Source organism: Amblyomma maculatum, chromosome 1 (genome assembly GCF_055883805.1).
Source record: "Amblyomma maculatum isolate TAMU_Amacu chromosome 1, ASM5588380v1, whole genome shotgun sequence".
NCBI lineage: Eukaryota > Metazoa > Arthropoda > Arachnida > Ixodida > Ixodidae > Amblyomma > Amblyomma maculatum.
Window position 1 is genome coordinate 289,825,486 of NC_139344.1, and position 19,668 is coordinate 289,845,153.

General features: G+C 46.1%; 1 protein-coding gene across 1 annotated transcript in view; it reads right to left on the reverse strand.

Annotated features, from left to right (window-relative positions):
- The window catches only part of LOC146206780 (uncharacterized), a 77,564-nt gene extending 58,810 nt beyond the window's left edge, over positions 1-18,754 (reverse strand). The window contains exons 1-3 of the mRNA XM_084575621.1: positions 18,692-18,754; positions 18,448-18,573; positions 17,543-17,612 (exon numbers count right to left, since the gene is read on the reverse strand). Coding sequence (XP_084431747.1) covers positions 17,543-17,612; positions 18,448-18,573; positions 18,692-18,754 — 259 coding nt within the window. The remainder of the gene's footprint in view (positions 1-17,542; positions 17,613-18,447; positions 18,574-18,691) is intronic.
- Between the last annotated feature and the right edge of the window lie 914 nt (positions 18,755-19,668).

Consider the following 19,668-nt stretch of genomic DNA (forward strand, 5'->3'; position numbering starts at 1 on the left):
CAAGGGGGTTATGTCAGTGCATGCCTTTGTCTCGTATTATAACCTGAGGAGTAAGCAGAAAAATTCGAGGACACTTTTGCGACTAAAATGATGAAAGGCGAAAGCCTGAGTGCTGCATTCTGCTACGCGACTGTTGCGCGAGTAGCGATGAATGCTGCTACGAGTAAAGCGAACGACTGCTCTTGCACATTCTGCGAGTGCAATTAATCAGTGAATTCTGCTTGGCAGCGACGAGATCGCGCTCCTTGTATCTTCGCAGTTGTGCTACGTTTATTCTTGTGTGGTTGATTTTACCGGGCGCGCGGCATTAATTAGTAATTAATTACTTACACAATAAATCTAACTAGTAGTTATTATTCAATTATTCATGAATTGTTATTTATTCATTAATGAGTATTTAGCACTTAATTAATTACTCATTGTCTAATAATCGCTCATTGATGGGCATATGGCCATGTAAGGCACGCATTCGCGCATACTGCGGTGGTGCTCTGTGATTGGTCGAGACCATGACGTCATGCCGTCTCGACCAATCAGAGCCGCCGCAAAAGCGTGACACTTTTGCTGGCGACAACAATGAGGAATAAAGACTTTCGCCTCAATAATTAGACGCATTAACATTAAGTGACCTTTACGAGCAGAAAGACAAACTTCACTTGGCAGATACGATTGTGCTCATTCACTGGGGCAGTTCGCTGCGTTCCCCTAGCTCACTGACAGATGCGCACAGCCGTATAAGTTAAACTCAAACCTAACAACCTTGTGCTGTATTTGCTGTAGCTTGAAAACGTTGGTTAACGTGAAAGCGTCCCAGATAATTACGGAATATTCTAACAGCGGCCATATGAGGGAATTGTACGCTTATAGACGAACGCTAGTGGGGGCAGTCTTCAGTAAACGCCTCAAGAAAAAGATTTTACACATTGAATTTGCTGCAAACAGTATCTATGTGTTTTGGTCATGAAGGCTGTTAGTAATCTATAGGCCCAAGTATTTATACTCTGTTACCTTTATTAACGAATATGTTTTAGTACCAAACACAAACTGAAGAGGCCTTTTCTTATGTGTAATTTTCATCAAAAATTTCTGTTTAAGTAGCACACATCTGCCGTTCGTTATACCACTCAATCACTTTTACTAGATTATTTAAACACATCTGGCAATGAACTTAAAATATCTCTTTGTACAGAATACAGTCATGCGCGTACAGCTTCACAAGGACTGAAAAACCTGCAACAATATCATTAATAAATAATATAAATAAAAGTGGGCAAAATACGGGTACCTGGGGAACGACAGACACAACCCTGGCACTGCGAGATGAAATGCTGTTTAGAGTTACAAACTGACACCTGTTCGAGACGTATGCCTTTATCCATGTAAGTTTCTGGTCGGTTTTTATATAATAACTGAATTTATGCATTAGTTTGTTACGGGATACCTTGTCGAATGGTTTCAGAAAAGCTATAAATGTGGCATCTGTTTGCTTCCCTGTTTAATCGACTAGCCTCAACTAACTGCGTGCTTATAGAAAACCTAGGCCAGAAACCATGCTGAAAATCTAAGTACCTTGTGCTCTTCCAAGAAACCTAATAAGTATTTATGAATTATGAAGTTCTAAAATTTTACATGATGTCGACAGTAGTGAAATTGGTCGGTAGTTCTCGATGTGCGTTTTTTTTTTTTCGGTTTTGTGCAAATGTTTTATCGCGGCTGTCAATCAGTAAACATTCACGTAGAGACCTGGCGAATACAACTGATAAGTATTTCGCGCACCACTCTGCACAGCGCTTCAAAAAAGCGTTTGGTATATCATCGGGACCTGGTGATTTTTTAACATCGAGGTTCAAGAGCAAATTGAAAAACACCATTCTTCGTTATAACGTCCTCAGATATGGCAGGAAGCTATACAGAAAAGTTGAGGAGAACCCTATATTGTCCTCTATAAATACACATCGGAAGAATTTGTTGAACGCGAACGAAACACACCCTTATCACGTGCAAACTTCCCGTTTACTATGAATTCATTCGTGAGAGAGGATTTTGGTATTATCTGACGCCATAATTTCTCGTGCGACGTTCTGATGAACGAAGGCAGCAAAGTTTCTTAATATCTTTCTTTGTCACAAATTATTTTCTGCTTAAGTTGTACTGAAATTTCTTCCACGAATAGTTTTAACGATAAGTTTCTGCTCAAATTCTTTTTATTCTTTTAAGCCTTTGCTGTAAGCGTAACGTCTGCCGAGAAATGCATAGATTACGGTACACATATTTTTGTTTTTTTTTTCATTTAGGCAACAAAACGATGAATACAATCGGAGAGCCATAAACTTTAATTCACACTACCGCCACTGTTTGATTATAATTACCAGAACATATATGAAGCATGTCCACAATAAACTCACCGTCAGCACGTGAAAAGGATTGGACACCCTTTGGGCACACATTGGACAAAGTACGAAGTACAGCTGTGTGACCAATTATCCCCTTTGTGACTGTTATGGAGTCGATCCTCAAGATGCGAGGGACCCCTGAGAAGAGGCGCCCAGAAAGCAGACCGCACACATCGCTACCGGGGAGAGCTTTTATTCGCTCTTTCCAGCTTCTTCCCCACGCAGATCGGTTCGGGTAGTGAAGACGCTCCTGGAAACACGTGGGATGCTGCTTTGAGGAATCGTTACAGTGACGTCACCGATTACGAAATTGCGGATGACACCGATTACAAAAAATAAATCTAGAATTGATCCTACGGCACTTTGCAGTCTTGTAAAATTATTTACGACTTGAAGCAAATCAAATGCGAACAAAATTTCGTGTATGTATTATCAGAATTATGGGAAGAGCAGGTTGAAAAAGTCTGCTAATCAATGTTAGGTAAGTTGGAATCACCAGCCAGTGTTAGTCGATCGTCTGTTTTTGCATGGCTTTGTAAATATGCTTTGTAAGAGCTTGGAGGCCTATAAAAAACACCAAGAGTTACATTCAATTCCTTGAGCATTCTAAAACGTCGCAAGATTGCCACTCCTCTTCTATCGCGGTCGGTAAGAAAAACTTCATAATATTTAGGAACGAATTCATTCTCAGATATTTCGCTCCGTAAGCGCGGCTACGTCCGCGTCACGTGAGCCCAGCATGCCTTCAAGTTCACCAGCTTGGTTGACAGCCCTTTTGGGTGTAACTTTCGATTCCTCGCGAGTTTACACCGAGTGTTCTTGCATTATCTCATCCAAACATATCACCGTCAATGCTCAATTTATCAAAAGCCAACTTAACTTTGACACCGTTGCTCTTTTCCAGAGATGCGTTTTTCTATAACTTTTGTATGGCTTCACGGATTCTTATTGAACAGTACTTGCAACTTGATGGATGGATGACCGGGCGATTCTCTTTTTTTTTATTTCAGCCTATTCTGTGGCACCTTTCAATGCTGTTTACTGCTACTCCTTACTTCGCACTAAAAATTTCCTTTTGTCCGTAAGATGATTGTTCATTCTCTTATTTAAGTAGGTTGTTCGTACGACCCCTGTTTTCCAAGTTTTATTTCGCAGGTATCAAACGGTGGCTTCCAGTTAGTCGACTTCAGGTCCTGCACTTCAGTTTTTAAAGTATTGACCATTGCTATCTCATTTTCAAGACTTTTAATTCTATAAACAACCTTTTTTTTTCGAAAGAACCGTATTTTGCCAGAATGTCATGACTGACAATGCCAGGGTGTTTTGACGGAAAAATATTTGCTGAAGCATTTCCTTTTCCGTTGTATGTGGGCCGCTATTTTATTCGATGTCACCACATTTCAATAAATAATTTTTATAAACATACGATAAAGCATTCCTTATACGGTTTAACGTCCCAAAGCGACTTAGTCGCAGTGGAAGGTTCCGGAAATTTCGACTACCTGGGCTTCTTTAGCCTGCAGTTACATCGCTCAGCACATCGCGCCTTGCTTTTTGCCTCCATCAAAAAGCGGCCGCCGGGATTCGATGCCGAATCCATAGACTCAGCAGTCGAGTGCACTAACCACTGGGCCTACGCGGCGGGCTTAACGACCGCAATAAAGGACTACTAACAGGTACAGCACGTTGACAGGAAACATTGAATAGGATAACTCCCTCCAGAGCTTAATGAAAACCACTTCACTCTGAAGCAAAGCTCAGCATAAAGATAGGCAAGATATGCAGTAGGTTTCTCGAAAAAAAAATTGTATGCCACTAGAGGTGGAAAACTCCATTTTTGATATTTCAAAATGTTGCAAGTTTGGAGCCCTACTGCTCGTGCATTAAAATTTTGTAATTTATGATTTTTTACTCACCACATTTATGCAACATTTACTTTTTGGGTAACTCTAACAAACCTGCTTTGTTGTTGCAGTGGATTTAGTAAAAAATCGCAAACTTTACTTCAGGAGCGAAGCGCTGCAAAAATGTCGATTTTCAACCTTACATACTTAAGTGACGCCCTAAATTGTTTGCGCTAAACCTTTTTCTATTCATTATGCAGATTATGTTCTCAATTTGAGACAAACCTTTCAGCTCTAGACCGCTAGGTGTACTCCCCACAAAGAATCAAAATTGCCCGAAATTTGAAAACAGATAAAAGGGGAACAACTCCAAAATAAAAAAAAAAAAAACACCCTCGATTTTAGTTAAACTCCCTCTCAAAAATTCTCAGTACCAAAGAAATATTACGGACTAAAAAGTGTTGCATTATGTGGTTTTAAATTATACGAATAAATATAAAACTGAGCGCTTGTCCTGTATTCAACACTATATTCTGGCACGATTCAATAAAGTGTTGCCACTGAAACGTTTCGACTGAAGTATCCAGACCTTTTCATTTATTCCTAGGGAACTTTGAAGCTCTAGAATTGCGAGCTCTTTCTCCACATTATATCGAAATCGGTCAAAATTTAAAAATACAAAAAATAAACAGATTTGATTCGAATTTCAAAAATTAACGCATCTTCGAGATTTTTTTTATCGATATCTCCCAAAATCTACTCTAAGTACTTCGTAAATATCAGGCACTAAAAAGTATTGAGTTGCCTAAATTAAAATATAAACTACATTAAAAATTACCTCTTGTTTTGATTCCATAGAGTCCTTATGGCTTCCACTTGAGAAGTAGGCTTCAAAACGTCTACTTATAATTTGCTGAATTTAGTTATATTTCATCTTTTGCAGTATCCAAAGCCTTCTAAATGCTTGCAAAGGTTTCTTCTGTTTGGTCACAGGGTTGAAGAGAGATTAAATGAAAGAAATTCGCTAGTTCTGGAAATTTCATGGGAGAACGCAAATGACGGTTGAACTTTTTATCCATCCGGTATCTTTTCTTATTGCTAGGTGCAGTCATTTTCAATTCAGTTCTTAATTATCTATATATATATATATATATATATATATATATATATATATATATATTGCTTCATCCTGTTTGCTTGCTTCAAAAATTGCTTAATACTGTTTCCAAGTTTATTCGGAGTCGACGTTTCGGCAGGCGCCCTGCCTTTCTCAATACTTCAGAAAGGCAGGGCTGGTGCCAAACGTCGACTCCAAATAAACTTGGAAACAGTATTAAGCAATTTTTCACTTATATATATATATATATATATATATATATATATATATATATATATATATATATATATATATATATATATATATATATAGAACACCCTCATGGTTCGTATACAGACAACATAAATACCCAAGCAAGTAGCAGGGGGGACAGCGGCCGATGTAGCTCAGTTGGAAGAGCACCGGACGCGATATTCGGAGGTCGTGGGTTATCCCACCATCGGCACGTTGTTTTTTCTTCTACTTTGTGTTTAATTATCTTTCCCCTAAACAGATTACATTACTAATTTCTGTGATTATCTAAGCAAACATTAAAAAAAAGACATAAAAGTACCATCCCCAACGCTTTCCTTGGCCTCGCCGACTGTTGGCTTCTTTCCTTTATATATATATATATCGGCAGGAGCACTGGCTTTTCCAAGCTGCTCTTGAAAGCGGCAGGGTGTCTGCCGAAACGTGTACGGCTGAAGTAATACAACTGCAACAAGAAGCAGTATGAAGCATGTGTGTGAAGTGCGTGTGTGTGTATGTTTGTGTGTACGCGTGTGTGAGGGGGGTCGGGGGGGAGGAGATGTTTCTCCACCCCCAATGCGATGTACCATATTTGCCCCTCCCCTTTCACAAGACAAATTAATGCCCATGATTGACAGTTCGGTAACCTAACCATCTGCAGTATTGCTTTCGTACTCCGTACTTTAAATTAGTAAAGCCTACTTACATAACCTTCACTTACAGGCTTCAGGATCAAATTCAAGTAGACTGAGTTCAGAAACAGCTGACTGAAATGCTTTTGTCAAGCTACCGTTTACGTACAGTAGATTTTACCTGCCTTAAAAAGATATCTAGCATAATAAAAATTCCGAGGACAACGTTCTGCCTTATAAAGACACTGACGACAGCTCTCCGACAGTCGGAGATGTTGTGACTGTCACTTGCGCGGGAAAAAATGAGGCAGTTATTGCTGAGACATTTCGATTTAAAGCTGAGTTTTTTTTCTTCCCCGCCCTGTGACTCAAACTCAGTTTTCCCTTATGACACCATAGAGGCTAAATGACCCAAACCATGACGTAAACACGGACTCCATGATTCAATCTGGCGAGCGGTGTGTTCTAGCAGCAGTAGGGATTAAAGCTACCGTTGGCCTGCACCATAACATCGTTCGCATCAGCCATAGATCCGAAGTTCGATTTTTAGGAGCGGTTTGAAGCATGTACGAGCACCGACGAGGCGACAGTGTCGGCAGCAAGCGACGAGTGCAGCCGCTGACATCGCCGAGCCACGAATATTCATTATGCAGCTAATAGACCAAATCCACTAATTAACCTTTTAATTACCGTGCGTGAGTGGTTTATCTTAACGGGGATTTAAACGTCGGGTGCGAAAGGATGCCATATCAGTATCTGAAACGAACTCTTTTCTGAAGCGCGGGGAAATCCAAGGCTTTTTTCCGTATAAAAACCGAAAAGGAGCGCTAGAGACGCGACGTAAGGTAGAGATGTCATGCAGTGGCTACGGCGCCAAACCTTTAATTTTTTTTTTATTTACCACAATATTCACAACGGATGCGATTAACCGAGTCTAACCCAAATGCCTCGATGGCCTGTAGGGTAATGTGTCCGACTCGCAATTGTTTAATTCCCACGTCACTGACATTTTCATTTCAGTAGAAATAATTTATCACTTGCCACATTGACGCTTGAGTCATACTGAGACCTTAGAGTCACAATTTAAGCGCTTTTATTCAATTTAAGTACCGTGTGATAGGACGGCCCTTGCAACCAGTCCAGATTTTTCAGAAACGAGACCTTCGCTGACATGCTTTAAAAAAGCTGCCCTGTGACAGCGGTCCCAGGCTCAGGGGAGGGAGTCCGATTACCTCTGGAGAGCTCTTCTCTGTGGCCAACCAAGTACGCCAGCGGCTGGTTAGGTGATAGCTCGAACAGAGCTGCGTAAATTGCAACTTTTTGCAAACACTGCAGTTACTTTTTTTTGTTAAAATTACCTACAAGTTCTGAATTTACACATAGTTTTTAATTAATAATTATAAAGTTAGGTCATTAGTACCCGCTAATTATTTAACGTCGCATAACGAAAATATGGGGCTGGGACACTGTCTGCTTTAAAAGGTTAGCAACATTTAGACTGGGGCATTTGTTATATTTTGACGAACCCCGCCGTCCTTCGTAATAGGTCACTGTGTGTCACAACTACGACAGTTTTACAACTCTATATGAAACATTGTAAATCCGAACACTCTCAGTTGGCGGCAATTTCGCTTTTCTCCTTTCTTCGCCTTTTGACGTGCTCGACGCAAGCGCTTGCGACTTTCTCAGGAACTATATGAACACCCGAACGCTTGGGTATTCCTTTGGTCTGCATTTAAAAGATAAAACAACTATCAAGTATCATAAGCGCAAAACAATGCGATTATTAAAAGGAAAGCTTGCCCCATAACGCAAAAATCTGGTCGCTGGCATGTGGACTTCATGGTGGCCAAAAACACTTTAAGTGTTCACAGAAACTAGTGTGACAGATACTGTGCATTCCGGTGAACCAATTGTTAAGGCGAATTTAGGCTCATGATGAAAATCTCGCTTCGACGAGATTTGTCCGCAAGATTTGTCAGCAAATTTCCGCGAGTGACTGATCCTGCGCCTTTCCTTTCCTGTAAACCATTGAACGCCGGTGAACTTTGATGCGTTCAACGGAACGCTGTCTGCATGCGTTCAACGCGGGGCACGCGATGCACTGAGTGCAGAACAAACGCTCAGGCTATCGCATTTGTCCACTGCCGATTCTGCAGTCCTCTCGGAACTTTTTCTTTTTCCTAGTTAAAACGAGTGTATTTAGTATACTCTCGGTCGCCGCACCCTGTTTAGTGGACAAATCCTGTTGCAGAAGGCAGTGGCGGTTCTTGTGGTCGCGTTTCTTTTTTTCTTTGCAAATGCCTGCGTAGAATGTGGGCTGTTATATGTTTTCGCATTTTGTTGGGTTTGTAGTATTAACAAGACTCTAGGCGTGAGCGCGCGCAAAGTGCTCTAATGGTGGCGCCGCCCAGAAATGTCACAGCTTGTGTGCTATGAATGCACACTGGCACTTCAGACGTATCCCTGCACGGGTTTTGAATTCGACCTTGATCTTTTATTGCTCTCAGGACAGGATACGTCTTCCGCTTCGTAGGCTGCGCATTTCGTTCGCTGCATTGCATTAAAGGGACACTGAGGCGGTTTTGAAATGTATTCTAGTTTTGTAAGTAGATATTTTATCACGTCTGTGAAGTTATTTTTTGATCATGCATAAAAAACCGGCGCAATACACGATTGAAAACGCGTCATTCAAATCTCCCGTGCGACTGCTAACAGAGGAGGAAAGCGGAGAGAGAAACCTCGCTTCTCCTTCCGTCGTGACATCACTTTGAGGAGGCATTCAGAGCCAACGAAGGGAGCTTTCGGCGTGCCCTGTTCCTCGTCTTGGGTGCGTTGTGGAAGTGCAAAACCCGATACAACATGCATGCTTTCGAATGCACGAACAGCTGTGGGCACGATGATGTCGTCTTCCATCGTTTCTCGCAATGCCAAATTCACGCGGCACAATGGGACGCTGCTGGGAAAGAGATAAAATCAAGCCGACCAAAGGAAACGTGTTCTTTTCGAAGCATCTTCGTGAGTGTGATTGCGTGCAGAGCTTGTTCCTAACGTGATTTTTACGGGGTGTTGTCAAAAAGGCATGCCTGAACCATGTCGCGGTTCCTTCCATTTTCTCGCTCAAACTACCCTTGTCAGTCACCATTCCAAAGAACCGCGTCTGTTAAACGAGGAAAATGGAGGGCTTTCACTTCTGATAGCAATTCCTTTGATGGTTCAGGTCCCATGTGTATGTGATCAGTTCACGGAGTGCAATCTTCCGATGGGACCGGCAGACAGCATCTGCGGCGTACTTGCGTGTCTTGCTTTCTTGCGCAAGGATACACGCTACAGCTTTACGCTAACCATCGCACAACTCAACAGCCGCACGGGCTGATGACTTTGCGAGCTCACGTTATGACGGCTTTGGGGAGTTGTCTCGGGCACGGCATGTGCCTGACATGCTCGAGGAACCCCTACGAGAGCATTATTAGATCATGTGTGTGCTGCACAGTTGCGTATGGGCCCATCCAATGTCTAGTACGCACTGAGCGAGGTTTGGCTTAATGCCTCCAAGCAAGCAATCATCGAAGTTCAGATATGTCGCCTCATGATTTTCCACCCGTTGGTGCCTCGTCATGAATAATAGTTACCTTATACACATATTTTTGCAATGTTTGGGAAATTAAGTGAGAAATGAAACCAACGGAAAACAAGTTTCAAAGCATGATTTTCCCATGAAGGCACGACGGCGGTCTTGCCTTCCAGCACACTCACTGCTCTTATACCTTGCGAAAAGGGTTCTCTACGTCTGCTGAACGGGTCTAGGCTAAAGGAGCATTCTGCGCGGTTTTGCCCAACAGCTCCATCACTGTCTCACGTGCCTCGCAGAGCTGGGCAACCGCGCTTCCCTCACATTTTTGTCATATGGCAGCTTCATCATTTCCATGCCATTCTTCGTTTACCCAACGTACAAAGCCTGGCACTGACAGCAGGAATTTGGTACACCACTCCTTTTTTTCAGAGCAATCTTTCGGGCAGGAGGCGTGTGATGGTGGTATTCGGCAGGTGCATTGTTCGCTGCCCTTTCTTCTCAAGAATATGCGCGCCAATTTTTCGTTGAGGGCCATGTAGTTTCTGCTAATAATGACACACACTTCTTTTCAAAATTTCTTACTCTATACCACAGCACGTTTTCATGCAAATTCGGTATAAGCTGACGGCTGACCTCCGCTCTCCACAGGGGAAGTGCTGCGTTTGTGGGCGCATTTGGTACCCATACATGTGATGCAACCCCCAAAGGTCGCTCGGGTGGAAATAGCCTGCCATAATCACATTCAAAACACCACGGAGAACTGCGAATAGCATGCAGCGCAATGACAGAGCTGCATCGGCAGCTCTCCCGGTCCTCAAAACGTCGTCACGCGACGTCTCGACCAATCGCAGGCGGCAATGCGACCAGTGGTGAGCCCCATGGCGCCTGCTGCGTGTTTACACTAAAAAAGAAGGCTATTTTTGCTTTTTTTCTACTAATTTCAATTTCATATTTAAGTTCGCGGCATTAAAAAGCTGCTTAAAGCCCAATTTTTGCAAAAAGCGCTGCAGTGTCCCTGTAACGCACTAAAGTGTTAACCGTTGAAGGAGCTGTTACTGCCGGATTGACATGCGAGAGGGTTTTACATGTCTGACATGTTAAATGTTTTGGGGTCACTTTAGCATGTGCTACTGCAGACGGAGTCAGTGCTCGCTCTCACTATTCACTAGTACAATAAAACGCCACTCGACAGACTTCAGTGTACACATTTAGGCTGCCCATAAATGGTTTTCGTTTTCGCTTACGTTGACTTCAGTTGAATAAAATGCGAAAGTTGAATTGGCAATATCTGAGTTGAAAGAACGCGTATAGTAGCGCAGTTGATATTCACCTCTAAGACTTGATAACCCTCAAACGTAACTATTGCCTCTTGAATTTCCTGTTGACAATATAACATGTTTTCCTTTGAACGTTGCTGGTTCTCATCCGTTAGTGCTTTTGCAGCCTGAACACGTTTCGCTCGCCGACGCTGCGCTCAGATCGCTTTACGATCTCCAGAGTGTTTCAAAGACTCAAGTGAATGGAGGGTCACCTTTTCCAAGATTTACTTTCTTCCTGTGTCGCGACGCGTATCGCGCAGCAGTGTGGCTTAAATAAAGCAGAGCGTCTATTTGTTTCACTTATTTGTGCCTTGCGTTAAATCCCGCCAGCACTGCAGTTCACTTTTGTAGACCCGTAGCATACTTCCTAGAAACCTACTCTTGAAGGAGGTGTTCCAGAAAAGCCGCATCATGCATTTATATGGCGCGCGGCGAAAGCCGAGATCAAATACGACGTAAGCGGAACGAGGCTTGGACAAGTCGGGAAAGAATTACGATGACAATTGTTTGCCCTACCATCGAATGGCCTTATCATTGGTTGTCTCGAAACAAAGACACATTGCAATATATATAGATCAATTCTGTGTTGTTTGTTTATTCATGCCTGGCGTTCCGAGACGATGCTATCATTTCCTTTGTCGCGCAAGATGCATCGAGCTGTACCTCGAAGATTCTAGTCAGTCTCATTTGTTCCTACAATGTTCCAGGTTATGCTAGTCACCGGTTGCGGCTTTACCTAGACGTTTCTTCGTCGCCTATAAATTGAGCGTAGACAGGTGCGACATGCATTCTTTGTTCGACGACCAGCGAGCACGATTGCTGTTATCGCCACCGCGAATCGCTTAGTTCTTTTGCGGGCGCAAGTCAGCCCAATAAAGAGTTGATTCCTGCAAATGTCAAGTCTCCTCATTTGTTGCCAACGGCATTGTCACCACTACGCGTCATCTGGTGGAGGTGCTGAATTTCGGTAGCGTGACGTACCCCCGACGATGGCACCTGTTGAACAGAAACCGCCTTTGGTTTTCGTCCAGCCCCGTGAGCCCTCCTGCTTCCAATGACGCGGGTGACTGGCTCGACCTGTTTAAGCGCGTGTCAACGTACAACGCCTGAACTGAGGAAACGAAGCTGAGGCAAGTCTACTTTTCTCTTGAATATTCTGCCCAAATTTGGTGTGAAAATCGGGAGACTTTATTGAAGGATTGGGAGACATTTAAGAGAGAGTTTTGACGGCTTTTGAAAATGTCGTCCGAAAAAAAAAAAGCCCAGGCCCTCCTTTAATCCCGAATTCAACTCCCTAATGAGTCCGTCCTTGCTTACGTTGCAGAGATGAAACGTCTTTTCCGCCGCGCCGATCCTGACATGACCGAGGAGAACAAGGTAACCTTCCTGATGCGCGGTGTAAAAGACAAACTCTTTTCTGGTCCTGTGCGCCTGCCGCCAAAGACAGTGGGGGAATTCTGCCAGGAAGCAGCGAGTGTAGAGAAGACGTTGGAAGCAAGGACCCGCCAGTATAACCGGTCACTCAAAGTCTTCCCCACAGGCCACTATGACGGCTCACCGACATGCGGAGATGATCCGCCAAAGCTTACCCGCGATACTATCCGGCGAAGAATTACGACGACTCCTGCCATCGTCCCAACAGTCCCAAATAGCTACGCTTGCGGACGTCGTGCGTGAAGAAGTCCAGCAGGCACTCGGCGTCCCTCCATTGAAAGAAGCAGCAGCGAAGAACTATGCTGCTGCCTTGCGTCGTCTTGCACCCACCAAACCCCCTCGACACGAATAAGCTCCATCTGAACGCCGCCCCTTTACCCCCCCCCCCCCCCCCCCGCCAAGCCTATCAACGAGCTCCAAGTCAAAGGAAATGCGACGCCCGGAGGACTTCCAACAACTGCGCACTGTACTTCCATTGTGGTGAGGCAGGACACATTCTACGCCACTGCCCTTACAGATTCACCGGCCTGCGCGGCCTCGCCATCAACGCCCTACGACCCCGTCCAGGTGAACAACCGCAGGGAATCGACGCCTACTTGCGCAGGGCAGAGTGCACCAAACCGTCGGTACCGCTCCCCATCGCCATACAGCGCCCGATTTCCGTCGCCGGGCCACAGTTACGTTCGAGGAAAGTACCTTAGCCCCCGTAGGGGAAGCTAAAGGCAGCAACCTTTGGAGGTGAGGTTGCTATACGGTGAACTAACGAAGATCCTCCGCCGCCGACAAATGACCAACGCCTCTATTACGCAGACGCTCCTTAGGAAGACGCCCTCGACGATCCCGCGCCCAGACTTCAAAGTGACACCGCCGCTACGTGCGACGGCAACATCCACGACCACACGACCAGACTCCAAGTTGACGCCCCCGGGCAGCCAAGTGACAACGGTGAGCCCCGGTCGCGACCTCATCCCACGAAGAAGCAAAGATCGAACACCGAAGCCAGCATGTAATACGAGTACAAGAACAAGTGACCTCGAAGTTGCTGTCGATCGTCGTACGGTAACCGCCTTGGTGGACACCGGAGCCGACTATTCTGTTATAAGAGGAACGTTCGTCGCCCAGCTCGCGAAAGTGACGACCACTTGGGATGGCCCGCTGATCCGCACCTCTGGTGGTAGCCTTACTACGCCATCCGGGCAATGCACCGCAAGGGTGACAGTGAATCGACGCACTTACCCAACGAGCCACGTGGTCTTGCAGCAGTGCTCCCGCAACGTGATTTTTGGTATGGACTTTTTGAATTAGCATCGGGACATCATCATCATCATCAGCATGACTATGCCCACTGCAGGGCCTCCCCCATATTTCTCCAATTGACCCGGTTGTGTACTAGCTGCATCAACTTGACCCCTGCGAACGTCTTAACCTCATCCGCCCACCTAACGTTCTGCCGCCCCCTGCTACGCTTTCCTTCCCTTGGAATCCAGTGTGTTACCCTTAGCGACCATCAGTTATCCTCTCTTTGCACTACATGTCCTTACCATGCTCATTTCTTCTTTTTAATTTCCATTAGAATGTCAGTAACTTGAGTTATTTCTCTGACCCACTCTGCACGCTTCCTATCTCTTAATGTTACCCCTACCATTTTTCGTTCCATAGCCCTCTGCGTTGTCCTCAACTTAAGTAGAACCCTCTTGGTTAGCCTCCACGTTTCAGCCCCATAGGTGAGTACAGGTAAGATGCAACTGTTGTAGACTTTCTTCTTGATCGATACCGGTAAGCTGCTAGTCATAATTTGCGAGTGCTTGCCAAATGCGCTCCATCTCAATCTTATTCTTCTTGTTATTTCCTTTTCATGATCCGAATCTGCGGTTACTACCTGTCCTAAGTATACATATTCGCCGACTACTTCCAGCGCTTCGCTACCTCACGAAAACTGCTGTTCCTTCCCGAGCACCCTTAGTTCTGCCTAATGAAGGTAACAAAATTCCCATAAAGAAAGGTGTTAGGCAAGGAGACACGTGATCTCCCTAGTACTATTCCCAGTTTGCTCACTCACAGGAAGTATTCAGAGACTTGAAATGGGAGTGGTTAGGGATAAGGGTAGATGGAGTATACCTCAGTAATCTGCAATTTGTTGATGGCATTGCCTTGCTAAGTAACTCCGGAGATGAACTGCAAAGAATGATTGGTGACCTAGACGGGAAACGTAGAAAGGTAGGATTGAAAATAAATATGCAGAAGACTAAGGTAACGTTCAACAGCCTCAGACCATCAACAACCTCTGCTGAAAGCTCATCAAGGTCTCCACGGACAAAGCCACGCCTTCCACGACGACTTCGACGCAACACGTCACTCTAAACGTCCTTGACGAAGTATTGCGTGCAACGCTCCGATCAGGCATCTTCGTCTCCGTGGTTACCAGCGACATCGAAACTGCAGAAGGTTTCACCGAAGGAAACATACAGTTGCTTTTGGAGAGCGGACTGGGAGGCGCAAGAGGCGTCGCCCGTTTCCGTCATGGAGAAACTCAAGTGCTGGACACGAACTTCATTGAAGAATGCCGGCACCTGAACAAGGACATTACTATTGCTTTCCTTGACGAGCTAGCGAACACCCGAGAAGTTATCGTCCTCCCAAGCCAACTTAAAGACGATGCACCCAGCCGAGCCAAGCAGCCCATTTTCGACATCAACCCAGAGCTCCCCTGAGACATGGAAGACCGGATTCGCTCTCACTCGTTTTGAAAGCTACAGCGAGTGCTTTTCTTCAGCGTCGAAGGTCCGGCGAACTCCGTTGGCGAAGCACCGCATCATCACGGACGAACACGCTCGACCGGTACGTCAAATCCACTACCATGTATCGCCGCGAGAACGCCAGGCCATACGCGATCAAGTTGAGGAAATGCTGCGTGATGACGTAATCCAGTCATCGAACTGCCCCTGGGCGGCACCAGTCGTTTTGGTGAAGAAGAAAGACGGCACAGTTCGCCTCTGCGTTGATTACCGCCGCTTGAATAGCATAATGAAAAAGGATGTCTGTCCGCATCCCCGCTTCGACGACACACTGGACCGGCTCTGTAACGCTAAGTATTTCTCGTCGATGGATCTTTAGAGCGGGTACTGGCAAATTGAGGTCGACGAAAGAGACCGCGAGAAGACGGCGTTCATCAGTCCAGACGGCCTCTTCAAATTTACGGTAATGCTATTCGGTCTCTACTCTGTACCAGCGACGTTGCAGCATGTAATGGATACCGTCTTGGCTGGCTTGAGGTCACAAATTCTACTCAGACGAAGTTGTTGTCTTCTTTAAAAAATTTGAAGACCGTTTGAGAAGGCTTCGAACAGTACTTGACGCAATCAAGTTGTCGCATTTAACGTTGAAAGCAGAGAAGTGCCACTTCGCCTCTTCGCCTACGATGAGATCTTGTTTCTGAGTCATCTCGTCATCATGGAGGGAGTTCACCCCTACCCACAGAAAACAGCAGCGATCGCAGTTTCCACAAGCCGCTGATAAAGCTGTGCGCGTATTACCGACGATTCGTCGAGACTTTTTTGCGCTTCACCGAACCTTTGACGCAGCTTACATAGGCAGAAGTGCCTTTTCAATGGGAAGCATCGATAGCGGAAGTCTTCGAGGAACTTTTAGCGGGGAGCGATCTATGACTGCGGTTTGGCTGGCTTCCTGTGCTAACCAGCAACCCATCTTTTGCCCAGTTTGTCCTGCTGCACGCTTCGCATCTTGCGCATCAACTGAGTCCGTGGCTGCGGGAACGCGCAGCACAGTTGCACGTGCATTCGGACTGCCAGCGTCAGCATACGCAAGTGTCACCGCTGCTGCTCAGCGCCACCGCAAGCTCTGCCTGGCGCGCTACTTAAGCTGGCTCTCATCGGCGTCTCAAGTCATTTAGCGGGGAGCGATGTGTGACTGCGGTCTGGCTGGCTTCCTCTGCTAACCAGCAACACCTCTTTTGCCCAGATTGTTCTGCTGCACTCTTCGCATTTTGCGCATCAACTGAGTCTGTGGCTGCGGGAACGCGCAACACTGTTGCACGGGCATTAGGACTGCAAGCGTCAGCATACGCATGTGTCACCGCTGCTACTCAGCGCCACCTAAGCTCTGCCTGGCTGTACGTAAGCTGGCTCTCATCGGCGTCTCAAGTCATGTAGCGGGAAGCGATCTGTGACTGCGGTCTGGCTGGCTTCCTGTGCTAACCAGCAACCCATCTTTTGCCCAGATTGTTCTGCTGCACTCTTCGCATCTTGAGCATCAACTGAGTCTGTGGCGGCGGGAACGCGCAACACTGTTGCACCTGCATTCGGACTGCCAGCGTCAGCATACGCAAGTGTCACCGCTGCTGCTCAGCGCCACCGCAAGCTCTGCCTGGCTGCTACTTAAGCTGGCTCCCATCGGTGTCTCAAGTCATTTAGCGGGGAGCGATCTGTGACTGCGGTCTGGCTGGCTTCCTGTGCTAACAAGCAACCCATCGTTTGCCCAGATTGCCCTGCTGCAAGCTTCGCATCTTGCGCATCAACTGAGTGCGTGGCTGCGGGAACGCGCAACACTGCTGCACGTGCATTCAGACGGCCAGCGTCAGCATACGCAAGTGTCACCGCTGCTGCTCAGCGCCACCGCAAACTCTGTCTGGCTGCTACTTAAGCTGGCTCCCATCGGTGTCTCAAGTCATTTAGCGGGGAGCGATCTGTGACTGCGGTCTGGCTGGCTTCCTGTGCTAACAAGCAACCCATCGTTTGCCCAGATTGCCCTGCTGCAAGCTTCGCATCTTGCGCATCAACTGAGTGCGTGGCTGCGGGAACGCGCAACACTGCTGCACGTGCATTCGGACGGCCAGCGTCAGCATACGCAAGTGTCACCGCTGCTGCTCAGCGCCACCGCAAACTCTGTCTGGCTGCTAATTAAGCTGGCTCTCATCGGCGTCTCAAGTCATTTAGCGGGAAGCGATCTGTGACTGCGGTCTGGCTGGCTTCCTGTGCTAACCAGCAACCCATCTTTTGCCCAGATTGTCCTGCTGCAAGCTTCGCATCTTGCGCATCAACTGAGTCCGTGGCTGCGGGAACGCGCAACACTGTTGCACGTGCATTCGAACGGCCAGCGCCAGCATACGCAAGTGTCACCGCTGCTGCTCAGCGCCACCGCAAGCTCTGTCTGGCTGCTACTTAAGCTGGCTCTCATCGGCGTCTCAAGTCATTTAGCGGGAAGCGATCTGTGACTGCGGTCTGGCTGGCTTGCTGTGCTAACCAGCAACCCATCTTTTGGCGAGATTGTCCTGCTGCGCGCTTCCCATCTTGCGCATCAACTGAGTCCGTGGCTGCGGGAACGCGCAACACTGTTGCACGTGCATTCGGACTGCCAGCGTCAGCATACGCAAGTGTCACCGCTGCTGCTCAGCGCCACCGGAAGCTCTGCCTGGCTGCTACTTAAGCTGGCTCCCATCGGCGTCTCAAGTCATTTAGCGGGGAGCGATCTGTGTCTGTGGTCTGGCTGGCTTCCTGTGCTAACCAGCAAACTATCTTTTGCCCAGGTAAAAGGCATATCTTTGTACTCATTTTTCAGCACATACCAATTTTGGGCTGCAAGTCTCAGATCGCTCCTTGCGTTATGGCTCCAACTGTTGCTGTTGTCGCTAAGGAACTAGAAGTAAATTGTTTTTTGAAGCAAACCTTCAAACGCTCACTAATGCTCTTGTTACTGTAAAATCTTCCATGGCCTTATGTAGTGTTGATGTCATCAAGGAACTTCAAAATGAGGTCGTTGAGTTCAAAAAATCTCTATAATTCATGAGCGATGAGTTTGAAACCATAAAATATCGGAACGCCGGTCTTGCTGCCAAAAACAAGAGACTCTTAGAGAGCAATGAGGTCCTCGTGCGCAAGGTTGCCCACCTGGAACAATATTCGCGCCTGAGCAACCTTGAAATCGGAGGTGTCCCAGTGACGCAGGGCGAGGATTGCACCAAGATGGTTGAGGCTCTCGGCAGTGAGCTTGACTGCCCCGTGAACGTAGAGGATCTAGATACAGTGCAGAAAGTTCCCACCCGCAACAAGAATGAAAAAAAAAAACATAATTGTTCATTTCCTCTCGCGAAACAAGTAGGCGGAATTCCTTGCCAAGGCTCGGAAAACGCACCCTACCACGACATGCCTGGGTTTCCCTGAAGCGCACGATGCTCCCGTTTATGTCAATGAGCATCTCTCCTCCGACAACAAAGACCTTTTTTCAAAGGCGCATAAGCTCAAGAAGGAAAAAAAAGTGGTCCTTCTTGTGGACATCAAACGGCGCTATTCTGGCTAGGAAGGAGCAGAACGGCACGATCTATCGCATAAGTAAGGTAGACGATCTGAACATTTTCCGTGAATGAACACTGCTACCGCTGCTGACGTTCTACACTTTTTCAAACCACCATGGCTTCATTTTCACCGAAAGATGTTTTCTCGATCCTGTCCGAATCAAGCAGTCTATCTGCCATCCACATCAATGCCCGTAGTTTACGGAAGAATTACGATAGCATAACTGCTTTGCTTAATTCCATTCAACATCAATTTTCCATCATATCATTTTCTGAAACTTGGCTATCTTCCCTTGATTAAGACTTGTATGCTTTTCCTGTTTTTTCATGCGAATATGCAAACCGTGTTGATAATGCCTATGGCGGCTCTGCTATCTACGTTCCAAAGCGCATCGCCTACAAAAGACGCTTTGATTTGTGCTTGAATGTTCCCAAATGCGAGTCTGTTTGGATCGAACTTGATTGTCGATCTACTGGTCACACATAGAATATTATATGCGGCGCTATTTACTGATCCCTGTCCAATATTGCGTCTGAATTCTGCCGAGCTTTTGACCAAGCACTTCATAAACTATCTCTCGAAAATAGTAATGCATTCATCATGGGTGACTTTAACATTAATCTGCTTGACATGACCAATGCATTCAGTATCGACTACACGACCTGTTTCTACAGTTATGGTTACACAAATTTGATTAACACCCCTACACGTGTACTGACCACGGCTCGCATTCCTTACTTGATCACATTCTCTCCAATTTTCCCACGCTCCTCAGGCTGGCACGATAGTGTGATATCACTGATCATTTTCCGGAAT